The sequence below is a fragment of the Pygoscelis adeliae genome, unplaced genomic scaffold, assembly GCF_000699105.1.
Source record: "Pygoscelis adeliae isolate BGI_AS28 unplaced genomic scaffold, ASM69910v1 Scaffold215, whole genome shotgun sequence".
In the NCBI taxonomy this organism is placed as follows: Eukaryota; Metazoa; Chordata; class Aves; order Sphenisciformes; family Spheniscidae; genus Pygoscelis; species Pygoscelis adeliae.
In genome coordinates this window covers 1606061-1618749 of record NW_008824770.1, presented here as the reverse complement: position 1 = coordinate 1618749, position 12689 = coordinate 1606061, and the positions used below count along the sequence as shown (strand labels likewise).

Genomic DNA, 12689 nt, shown 5'->3' with positions numbered 1-12689 from the left:
GGCCGGCCCCGCTCCGCCCGGGGGTGCCGCTCCTGTCCCGGCCCCTTCTGCCCCGGCTCCCTGCAGGAGAAGAGGCCCGATCCCCCCCCTCGGGTCCAGCCTCGTACCGGGCGTTCCTTGCTCGCGAAGGACTCGTTTGCTGTTCTCGCTGGTTTGGTAAAAGCCCGAAGTGACCGCGGTAGGTTGCAGTTTTCTGAAGCCTGGCTTTCTTTGTCAGTATTACGGTTTTTTGTTAAAGCCGCTTGTCTGCCACAGCACCCCTCAGCACACTGGCATCTGGATGAAATAGTTTACAAATATTTCTCTAGTAAGAAAAAGCAAAGTGCTAGTATGCTGTCTGGTTTTTAAACTAGAAAGTTACGAACGCTTAATTTTGCTGTAAGTCACTGCTGTGCTTACAGCCCTTTCTGGGAGAGGCAGTGTTTGATTTCCCATGTACATCAGCCCCGCTTTCTGAAATTACGGAGGACTCGCAGGAAGGGTAGGCCAGGCAGCCTCTCTAGGCGCAGGAGGGCCAAAGACTGTACCTATTTAAAAACGTAACAATAAAGGAAACCGAAAACAAATGTAGAAGTGAAATCCAGAATTTGCAGTTTAAGCCCCGAAGCCCCGGGTCTTGCACTGTAGCAGTGTTAGTAATGGGCTGATACCCCACTAGATTCTTCCTCTTCTGCCCCAGCGAAACAGCTCGTTGTGCGCTCGGATCTGAAGAGGATGGAGGGGAAAGGCCACGTCTATCTCAGAATGGTACTAGCAAAGTATTGGGATGCTAAGATTTTCTTAATGCTTCTGGCTTTACTGATGGTGTGATAAGCTTCCTTGTGATCCATTGATAGAAATACCTTCAAGTGCATGTAGGCACTTGCACTGGATAACTCCGTGTGAACTAAAACGTGCAATGAGGTGATTCCCTTTGTATTGATAAACCATTCTGTCCTCTCAATAGCACTAAGTATTTAAAATCACCTTTGTATGTGTTAATAAAAGGAAGAGTATGCCTTTCGTGGGAGGGATAAAATGGTTGATTAAAATTTCGTGGGTTGATTAAAATGAGGGGGCAGAAATACTGCTACATGGGCCATGTGGATCAAGACAGAGAATATTTTTTAACTGATAAGGTAAAAATCTAGCTGTCCTGGTTTTGGCTGAGATAGAGTTACTTTTCCTCCTAGTAGCTGGTACAGTGCTATCTTTTGGATTTAGCATGAGAATAATGTGGTAACACACTGATGTTTTAGTTGTTGCTAAGCAGTGTTTATACTAAGTCAAGGACTCTTCAGCTTCCCATGCTCTGCCAGTGAGGAGGTGCACAAGAAGCTGGGAAGGAGCATAGCCGGGACAGCTGACCCAAACTGGCCAAAGGGTTATTTCATACCATATTACGTCGTGCTCAGTATATAAACTGGGGGGAGTTGGCTGGGGGGCAGCGATTGCTGCTTGGGGACTGGCTGGGTGTCGGTTGGTGGGTGGTGAGCGGTTGCATCATTTGTTTTTCTGGGTTTTGTTTCTCTCTCTCTCTTTTTTGTTGTTTTCCTTTTCTTCATCATCATCATTATTATTATTATTATTTCAATTATTAAACTGTTCTTATCTCAACCCATGAGTTTTCTTACCTTTGCCCTTCCGATTCTCTCCCCATCCCACCGGGGGGGAGGATGAGCAAGCGACTGTGGTTAAACCATGACACTAGCCTTGCTTCCAGATCTTGCATCCTTTTTGGTTTAGATTTTTTGGAAAGAAAAATATCTGTGCGAGTTACTGGGGTCTCCCTATTTAGTGGAATCAGGATTTTAGTCCAGTTAAACCCTGGCTTTTTAATTTGTGTCTGGCAAGTAACTTTTCACAGCTTTTTTTTTCTAAATGTGTTATTAAACTCAGCTGTATTTATGGACTGTTTCAGCCTTTGACTTCGAAATATGTACTCAAGTGATGTAGATCACTGTGTGACTGTCAGAGGAAATCTGTAGTTAACTGTGGAGGAGCGCTGGTGATGGCTCCCACCTCGAATACTCTGTAGCTCTCCTACCTTCCTAGCCATTAATTGTCTACAGAATCTAGTATCCTTAGAAGATCGTTTCTCAGGACCAAAGATGGCGTACTTCTGCCCTTCAGACTTTGCATTCTTGTTTATTTGCTTACAAAGCAATGTGTCCAGCAGGTAGCGGAGGTCAGGGTTGAAACGTCTACAGAAGGGTCTGTACATAAGGATTGGATCAGACACAGCTTTCACGAGGAGAGTTTCAGGAGTTAACTAGAAGCTAAAAGGATAAAGGGAACAGAGGCTTGAGTCTGATAGATTAACAGGTACTTTTATTGGTTGAGTATGTCTAGTCTTAAGGTTGTATCAAATCATGCTTTTGAAGAGCAAGACATAAGGAAGCTGGATTTTACTGTATTGAATTAATGCACAGGTTGACTATGTTTATCCTCTTATTATTGATTTGCAGTATCTTTTCAAATAGATGCAGAAAAAAGGCAATCTTTCTCTCTCTGTAGTTCATACTCACTTCAGACGTTTCTCTTGTGTTAGTAAGTGGCACCAGCATCTTCGTTATTCTCCTTTAATCGCTTCTTTATCCAAAACTCAGAAGTTAATGAACTTTCTTGGAATTTTTTTAACTTCCCAGCCAGCAAAGATAACAAATTGTGTTGTTTTCAGCTTCATTATTTCTTTGTTTTGCACTCTCAGACTTTTGCATCTTTGTTTACGTGCCATCCCTGGGACAACAACCTTTTATGTTTATAAAATCGAGGGTGTTGCAACTTCTACCGTTGTTGATGTATTCCTCTAAAATTAGCTTTCCCTCCAGCTGTTCAGATGGTGTGACTTAACTTGCCTCTTGCCGGAGTGGAAGAAAGTGTGGGGTAGACAGACTTACCTTCAAATCTGTGCTGCTAGCTTTCTTAGAAGTGGTCTGGCCACATCGGTGTTTAAAATGGGGATAATAATGCTAATGTATTTCACAGAGTTACTATGCTGTTTGGTCCATTCTGTAGCTAATTACAAAGACCATCTAAATGTTCACAGGGACTTTTGCCAGACTGCCTTTCTCTCCATGACTTTTCCCAAGCTCAACGTTATCTGAGGTTCTCTTTAAATCAACTTGACTGAAAAAGTAAACATTGATATTTCTGTGTATTTTCTTGCAGATCTTGTAAGTACTCTCACAACATCATCAACGCTGAGAACAAAAAAGTTCTAAAGACTCATGAGCTGTCTGGCCTCAATGAGAATGAGCTGCGGGTACTGCTTCTCCAAAATGATCCTTTCCTCCTCCCTGATGTGAGTAGTACTGATCTCTTACGAGAAGCTTTTGTTAATTAGGAATGGGAGAGGGCAAGAGAGAAGGTGGAGGTATGATCTCAATTTCAAGCTGCTAAGATATGTAACAGAAATATCAAGATTAGTCTGAATGAAGTATGAGTGGGAATGACTGTGTGTGAAAGCACCAGAAGAAACAATATGGAGCAAGGGTTGTAAAAGGGCCCTGTACTTATAACCAAAACAAAACCCCAGCAATAAAACTGTTAAACACTGAGGAGTGCGTTGCTTACATAAATACCAGAAGGCTTGCACCTTGGTAAGGCCATGTCATCTATGACTTGTCAGCAGAAGGTCTGACAGCAGGAAGCAGGCAGCAAGACTACAGCCTGTTTTGCGTGCCTTTCCTGTAATCCCAATAGGATAGCCATAAAGTTACTCAAAACAAGCAAACAAAAAAAGTCAGCAACTTCACCAGAGGTTTACAGACGGCGAGGTAAGCAAGATGGAGGTGAAAGATCGCAATAGTTGTACACACTTACAGGATAAAAGGCCTGACCCAAAACCACCAAGAGATGATGGAGACTAGGAAGCGAGGGCCCCTTTCATTTTCCAGCCTGTGTAGGCCTGAACAGTTTGGTGCTTGAGGGTATTAGGGGAGTGAGAAAGATCTATGAGAAAATGACCAAATGACTGCAGTCAGTTTTGTGTAAAATCTGCCCCTTCCAAAGCGCACTGAGTTTTTGTACACTATTTTTCTACGGAGCAACCTTTGTCCGGTTTGTATGCAAGTCATTGATTTTTGTTAAATTTGGCTGAACAATCCATTCTGGTTCTGCATGCGTGTATAAGGACAGTGCTATCTTCAAGGTATGGCTGTTTCAAAGCCAAGAATATCCTGTTCTGGCTACAGCTGTTCCTGGTTAGGAAATTACCAGAGTACTTCCTGTTACCCTTGTCTTTTGGAGGTTATAATCTCCACAGATCTGTTGGCATAACAGTTCTCTTGTTTTCTTATTCCCTGCTGTGATAGTGCTGGGCTTTGACAAAATAGATTTTTTTTTTTTTTTGGTAGTATTTTAAAATATGTTGTGCTGGCAGAGTCAAGGAGCATGGTGGTGATGAGCAATGAGGGTTAGTAATATCTTTGTCCTGCTCAGCGGCATCTAAAACTTAAGTGGTTCTTGTTTAATTACTCCCATTAATGAGCAGATAGTAGCAACCATCATTGATCAGTATTACTGTTAAGCTCTTATCTATAGATCTGTTCAGCCCTCGCCACTGGCAGGCATCGTTAATTACTTCTAATTGAGCACCTTAACTTCTATTATGGAGTAAAATAGCAGAAACAATGGAAAACGGTGATTGATGCAGGCCATTCATAAACCTGAGAGCTGGAGGGAGGGATGTGAAAGCCAATTTGGCTGTTTCTTGCTTAGAAATGCTGACTGACTCTGTGTGTGCTGACAAATGGCATGTATGAAGCTCTCGAGCAAGAGGAAACTTTGGTCTTCTGTGACCTGAACTGGGGTGCAGGGTAAGAAAAATACAACAGCACCCCAAAATCAGGGGTTTTTACACTTTCCCTCATCTTCTCTCTGGCTCTCCTTTTTTTTTTTTTTTTTTTTTTTTTTTTTTTTCTTGCAAATGCAAGGGGCAGTGAGCTTTCTTGATTTAGCTAATTAGTGGATTCCCTGTTTTGCTGAGGCAGCACTTTGTTCTGGTTTGGTAGTTTATTCCGATGCTCCCATGTAAAAATTTTGTCTGGCATACTAACATCATCTTTTAATGCATTTTCCTCTAGATGCTCTATAAAATTGCCCTCAACCGATTCAGTGTCTTTGAATCTCTGGGAGTTTCACTTTGTAACTTAAGTGGCTGGTTTGTCCGCTACCCTGAAGTGATATTTTGTGTAATGGATGCTCCATGCAAAATGTTTGTATTTTTAGTACTCTCTCAGCTTTTACCCGATTTTGTATTTTAGCTGCTTTTTTTTTCCCTACTCTCTTGAGCAGGAAGAGGCAAGCACGAAAGCAATTCCTATGCTCTGGCCCCCAAAACCAGTGTCTGACATAAGCCTTATTCTTTTTTTGGTAGTTCTACTACCAGCTTCAGGCTGCGTGACAAACTGTGCTCTCCACTTCTGGTTTTGATTAGCAGTATTCCTGGAGGAGAAAGTTCCTAGAAAGGAGAGGATATCGAAGTTAAGGGGGAAAGATTGGGTTGGGGAAAGACCTATTAAGAAAGCAGTGATTTTAAGTTTTTCTAGAAACATCCAGCGAACTGTATTACTCCTTTGAACCAAGGGACTACTGTATAAGTGTGTATCACAGTCCTTAGTTTGTGCTTGATTGTCTGTCTCTGGTGAATGTTGGACTAACTGTTTGTTTCCAGCTCAGTAACTTGAACAGTTATCCCCACTTGGAGGGATGGAAAAACAAGCTGCATATTTAAAGGCTTAACTTATTTTTCTTGTTAGGTAGGCACTCAGATGAGGCATGTACATTTTAGATGAAGGTAACACTTTGAGTGGTATCGGTCCCCCAAAATAGAGCAATGTTCTTCAACTGAGGAAGACCATCCCTTGGCAGTGGTGTAAGATTTGAGTTCTTTAGTGACTGAAGTCGCAAAGCATCTCCCAGAAGACTGTTTGTCATTACCTAGCACTTGCATATGTTCTTGATACATAGATCTTAGCGTGCTCTGTAGATGATAAGCCTTTCCGCATTCCCCTCAGACAAAGTTGGGAAAATGAAGGAGAGAAAAACGAAGTGACTTACCCAAAATTCTGGAGTAGCTGAATAATTGCTTTTCATTGGCAGGTGCTGGTACTTTTGGATCTCACTAAGAAAGGCACATGATGCTTAAGATAAATATAGTTAGTTACTACTAAAGGTTATAATGAGAAGAAATCTTATATGTCCCTTCTGATGTCGTGGAAACCATGACAATACAGTAACAGACAGACCTTTCTGGTAGGACGATGGCTTGCCGTGCAGAATTCCCATCTGTGGTGAGGTTCAGCACCCTTGCTGTTCTTCACATCTTTATAGTATTTTTCTGGAAAAAAACCCGAAGCTATTGGTCTTCTATCTATATAAAACTGAATGTTCTAGATGGTACACTGAGGTTCACTGACAGCATTATGCTCTTATGCATCTCTATAGGAACAAGCTCTTACAAACAGTACTACAGGTTGTATTGTTAAAGGCAGTTAATGCTAATGGCATGGTATGTGCTCCCATTATGTGGCTGTCACTAATGATAACGTAGGGGCCTCTGCAACCAAGGCCTACAAGTAAACTGCCTAGATTTGCCAGAAGTCACTATCTCTTCATTATGTCTTCCACAGTGACCCACTACATTAGCTGAAAATAGGTCCAAAATTAATTTTCCAAAATTTATTTTCTCAGTACAAGAGAGTGATGGAGCTACTGGAAGGAGTTCAGTGAAGAGCCACTAAGATGATGGACAGACTGGAGCGTCTCTCACATGAGGACAGGCTGAGAGAGCTGGGATTGTTTAGCCTGGAGAAGTGAAGGCTCAGGGGATCTCATCAATGTTTACAAACACCTGAAGGGGAGGGTGTAAAGAGGACGGAGCCAGGCTTTTTTCAGTGTTGCCCAGTGGCAGGACCAGAGGTGATGGGTACAAACTGAAACACAGGAGGGTCCCTCTGAACATCAGGAAATGCTTTTTCACTGTGAGGGTGACTGAGCACTGACACAGGTTGCCCAGAGAGGTTGTGGAGTCTCCCTCCTTGGAGATATTCAAAAGCCATCTGGACGTGGTCCTGGGCAACCAGCTGTAGGTGGTCCTGCAGGGGAATCTCTGCTCGGGCACCTGGAGCACCTCCTCCCCTTCCTTCTTCTCACCTTGGTGTCTGCAGGGCTGTTTCTCACACTTTTCCCACCACCCCCCTCAGTACCATGTGACGTTTTGCCCTTTCCTAAATACGTTTTCCCAGAGGTGCCACCAGCTTGGCTGATGGGCTCGGCTGTGTCCTGTGGTGGGTCTGTTGGAGCCAGCTGTGCCCAGCATGGGGCAGCCCCTGGCTTCTTCTCACAGAGGCCACCCCTGCTGCCAGCACCTTGCATGGGCACCTAACAGATTGTAACACCGCTGATAGCATTTTGTGATGCAGCTGAGCTTAAATATATAAATAATAGCCATAATTGCAAGGGGGTAAATGGAAAGTTGTGATATAGTTGCATAAACAGGGTGCAGGGAAACATGTGGAAGTAAAATCTGCAAGATACCTGGTAAAACTAAAATCCTGCAGAGCAGGCAGGAAGGGTATGTGATGGAGGCAGAATAATACAGTAGAGCAAGCAAAACCAGAACAAGTCCAGATCCCAAAAATAAGATGTCAAAAGCAAGTGAGAGCGTTCTTTGGGGTGTTAGGGATAGAAAAGCATAAAGCATCCACAATGACAGAGGGAAGATGGGGAAGAAGGAAGACAACCCCCTTTGGTTTCTGCTTCCCTCAGAGGCTAAGAACCGTCAAGGATGGTAGCCATCAGTGCTCACTGAAATTGCATCGGTTCCATGGCTTTGTATGCTCCCACCTAATTTAGAGTAAGTTTGTGAAGGCTCATTGTTCTGTACATGATACTGACTGATGGCGATGAGGAACTCGCCTTTGGCAATGGGTATTGTTAATGAATATGAATTCAGTAAAGAACTGTTTTGCAGTTGAAACTGGCCTGATTTTTCAGTCTTTTAAACACTGCCATCCCAGCAATCTCTAATTCCCTAGTTGATATATAAATCTATATATATTCAGTTGCAACACAGCATAAAAACTGTCTCTGTTGCTTGGAACAGGGGTTGGGAGGAGATCTGTGGCAGTTCTGGTGTGATGTTGGGGCTGTCTGCCAGACTGCTGCGTGTCCTCCTCAAAGCAGCTTTCTTGTTACGGGCTGCTTCTCTGTGCTGCAGGAGCAGAAGTGTTGCTGTGGTGCTTGGTGGGCAATGAAGGAGTGTTTGGTGTGTGACTTGTTCCCTGGGTCCAATTCACTGCATATCTCCTTTTTGGTGAGCAGAGGAATAAAGAAGGGCATTGCTTTTTCCATATGTACTCTGATCTCAAAGCATTCTTATCATTTTTAGATGCCCAAGTCCTCGATGCAGAATAAGCTTTACAAACAGGAAGTGCAAATGCAATTTCAGCTCCATGAAATAATACCTCATTTGACACAGTATATATGTTTTTATGGAGACACTTGTTCTATGTTATGGTTTTGTTTTGGAGTTTGTTTTTTTTTGTTTTGCTTTTTAATAGAATAACTAAAACAGTCAGTTGTTATGTAACTGTCTTGCTTAGGAGTGCCAAAAATGAATGCTTGTTGGATTGGCTTTTCTTTTTCTTGGAAAAAAAACTCTGCAGAACTTCAAAACTGAAAATGCATAAGTCAGCTGAAAATGCCTGCTCTTCCATGCAAGAAACCTGTCCGGATTAAAGAAGTCACAATGAACACATGCTTTTTAGTCGCGGTTTTTCTGTAGTTAAAGCTGTATGCCTATAGAACAAAGAAAAAAATTACTGATTCTAATGTGCTTTTCCATTTCATGTTGTATCAATCCTCCCCACTTCTAGGTCTGCCAGCTTTACAACAGAAAGAATGGTACCTGCAGCCAGCAAAACAGATGTAACAAGCTTCATATTTGTCGACACTTTCTCCAAGGGGAATGTAGATTTGTTCCATGCAACAGGTCCCATAATCTCTTGGATACCCATTCATTGAGAGTGTTGGAAACTGGAGGCATTGATGCGAACATAGCTTCAAACATCCAGGCTATAGATGATCACAAACATGTGGAATTCAACGAGGAACTGAAGAAGGGGAGAAGTAAGTTGTAAGAAACATTGAGTTTAAATAGGATTCTGAGTTTGATAGAGGTAGAAGCCGTTCTTGCCTTACCTCACAGCTAAACCCCATCATCCTTTCTGTGCTTTCAGTACACAACTACAAGCCAAGAGAAAATTTATTGGAAAAAAATAAAGGCTTTAAAGCCTGTCAGAGTCCAATACTCTCTGAACAGGTTCTTTTAGATATTCCATGCATGGAAGGTGTAATGTTTAATATCAAATTTACTTATTTGAAGATAGTTGATATTACACAGGTGGTGTGGGTTAACCCTGGTGGGCAGCTAGGGACCACACAGCCACTTGCTTACTTCCCCTTGATCCCCAGTGGGACAGGGGAAGAGGAAAGAAAGAATAAAAGCAAGAAAACTTGGGGATCAAGATGGGGGGGGAAGAGGAAGCAAAGGGTAAGTGGAAGAAGGAAGAAGAAAACAAAGCAAAGCAAGTGAGCCAAACGGAATCACTCACCACGTCCCACAGACAGGCTGATGCCCAGCCGGTTCCCGAGCAAAAGATGGCTAGCCCTCCTAAAACTCCCTCTTTTCCCTTTTATTGCTGAGCATAACGTTATATGGTATGGTATATTTCTTTGGTTAGTTTGGGTCCTCTGCCCGGCTGTGTCCCCTCCCAACCTATTGTGCACTCCCCAGTCTATTCGCTGGGGGGACAGAGTGAGAAACGGAGAAGGCCTTGATGCTGTGCAAACACTGTTCAGCAAAAGCTAGGGCATCAGTGTGTTATCAGCATTGCTTTGGTCAAAAATCTAAACCACAACATCATATGAGCTGCTATGAAGAAGATTAACCCTGTCCTAGCCAGGCCCAGTACAATGACATTTCTGATGTAGCGGAGTGATGCAAAATACATTGAAAACACAATACAAAAGTTAAGCTTACCAAAACATAGCCATTGCAATACATAGTTCAGTCACAATATACAGATCTGTAACGGGAATCGCATTGGTAATGTGCTCGCCGTCACAACGCTGGGTGTCCCCAATCTCTGGGAAGGAATATGTGGGTTGAAGCCAGCTCAAGCCTGTTGCTCTCTTCAAAATTCTTTTGTTAGTTGTTTGGGTCTTATACTGCTGTGTTGCGCTGAGCCCCATACTCACTCCCCCCATGCCGATCTGGCTAACTCGGGGAGAAACACTTATACCACCAGTTGATCTACTCAGCTGACATAGCCATTTATCTACAACCAAGGCCACCCTCTGGTCCCCTTTGTGTTGAGACAAAGTCAGCTTCTTTGCAGCTGTGCGTCACTCTGAGCTTCATGACATCGCCCTTGGCCATCTCCACTGAGCCGCCTTCTATTGTAGGGGTGTATGGGTCAGTCAAAGCCCTAACTCATGCGGTGGGCTGTACAGGGGATAGTCAGATCCTGAAAGTGCTTGACTTGGCTACTGCAGTCAGCTCTTTGTTATTTCTGGGATGAAATACCAATTGCAGTGTCTTTCTCTTAGAGTTGTATTTTGGTGGGGCAAATAAGGACTGATGTGTTCTTTCCTGTAGATAAAAAAGACAATTCCTCTGCTAAAGATTCGAAGGACAACAAAGATGATACATGTGAGGAGCTATGTCTGTTCTATGTCTGGAAGTACTGCAAACATAAAGGTAAGCTTTATAAAAAGTAATCGTTGGAGAGCAGCATCTGCAGAGGCACTCCCCACTCAATGGCTCAGACTAGTGGTGGCATATGGAGTGGTAGTGGCGATTGTGCCTTCTCACTCGTTCGCTTTGTTTCCAAGTCACTAATAAACACTGTCAGAACTACAAACGTAATCAGAGGAAAGTCAAGTGGATACACTTAAACCCTTTCTCCTCTAGATGATCCATCTATGGCCTATTTCAGTCCTGTTGATGGGGGCAGGTTTTGCTTATGTTTCTGTGGCAAAAACCCTTCAAGTATTAAATGTTACACTTTCTGTAACTATTACATCAATTTAAGAGCCGGCCTTATGCTGTCATCATTGACAACTGATAACAATATGTCATCCTTTATTCCTGCTTTATTCTATGTAATAGCCATATTCTCCCCCATTAAGTCCTTTAAAAAGTGGTCTAGGGTGTTACAACACCTTAAGAAAACACAATAGTTGTACCAGCTAAGCTGAAGATAAATCTAGTCCATCATCTGTCTGGCAGTGGCCAATAACAGGGGTCTGGGGGAAAATGTAAGTATAAACAATTGTATTCGGGGGCTGTCCCCGAACAGTCGCCGAAACCAAGGAAGAGCCTAACCTGGGGGTATGAGGAGGTACCATGAGATTTTCTTTCAGTGAACTTCTCCACTCACTTTCTAAAGGACTACTCCTTTTCTGACCTCCTGGTCTTGGTAAAAGATCCACTTAAATTAGCAGACTGTGTTTGCTTTTGCTTAGGATGTGGACAATAAGTTGCCTGATAACTGGTCTGAGGTGTTTGTGTGCATTTAGCATTTCTGTAGTGGGTTTGTGTTCTGGTAAAGATGCAGTTCTCCCATCAGAAGCTCCTTTTCTGAGAGGCAGATGAGTAAGTTACTTCAGGGCTTGATAATACCTCTTCTTGACCATTACTTTGAAGAGAGACAGTACTTTAAAAAATAAATTATCTCTTTTATGGGTATTTTATGGATCACGGAAATGAAATCTGGCCAAGAGAGACTAAGTGTGGTTTTGTCTACAACTTCTCAAGTTAATTTAAGCACGGTGCTTTCAAAACAGGGTGCACTGTTAACAAAAAGAAGGAAGAAAGGAGTAAATGACACTGTTGTCTTCATAACTGGGGTTAGTTTCCATATGTTCTGTGGTCAGATACATCAAGGGTCAGGAATGGTGAAACTCTTTTTGGCTCTGTCTGTGCAGCGGCTACTCCAGCCTTGTATCACATTTCTCAGACTCTCTGCTTCTTTAGGACCAAGCTTGAGGCTTAAGTTTATGACCTTTTGGACCTGCATAATGTGAATGGTGTACCCGTGTGCTAGCTGTGGAGGTCAGGCTCAAAGCAGCTATACTGTGACCACCAAATAGCTAAACTCAAATAACGGTTGGAGAGTTAGTGTGCTTTGCCATGCCATGTTTGGCTCAAAAGTTGTAAATAAGAGGTTTGGTCCATACCCGGGTGTGGAGTATACATCAGCTTCCCCCAGCAGGAAGGCCTGGAGGTCAGCCTCTGCCTGTATCTAGCAGCATGCATTCACGCAGGGGTGTTAAGCATGTCTGTACTCAAACATGCAGACATACGTGCGTCGAAAACACAGATGATTTAAAAAAAACCCCAAAAGTCTTCCTCTTCCTGTGTGACGGGTATATAGCACTGCTGCAGGTCTTGCATGCAAGGCAGTTAAAAGTTGCTGCTTCCCATTTTCTGAGAAGCAAAGCAACAATTCCAACAGTGCCTAGCAGTCTTGTTAGCCGGGCAGTGTGCTACTGTTCAGGGGTGAGTGTAGGGTCTCTCTCGGGGGATGTTCTGTGGAGTATTGCAGTCCTTTATGCTGCCTCGTTCGTTGGGCTGGGCCTAAAAAAAACATTCAGGCCTTGGTAACCACCCCACAAGCTCTAAGGCACTAAGGGAAAGA

The 12689-nt window shown here is 43.1% G+C and overlaps 1 protein-coding gene across 1 annotated transcript in view; it reads left to right on the top strand.

Moving 5' to 3' along the window:
- The first annotated feature begins 2090 nt into the window (after nt 1-2090).
- LOC103916637 (poly [ADP-ribose] polymerase 12-like) overlaps nt 2091-12689 on the top strand; it is a 25258-nt gene continuing 14659 nt past the window's right edge. The window contains exons 1-5 of the mRNA XM_009323659.1: nt 2091-2158; nt 3151-3283; nt 8862-9114; nt 9225-9281; nt 10646-10747. Of these exons, the coding sequence (XP_009321934.1) occupies nt 2091-2158; nt 3151-3283; nt 8862-9114; nt 9225-9281; nt 10646-10747 (613 nt within the window). The remainder of the gene's footprint in view (nt 2159-3150; nt 3284-8861; nt 9115-9224; nt 9282-10645; nt 10748-12689) is intronic.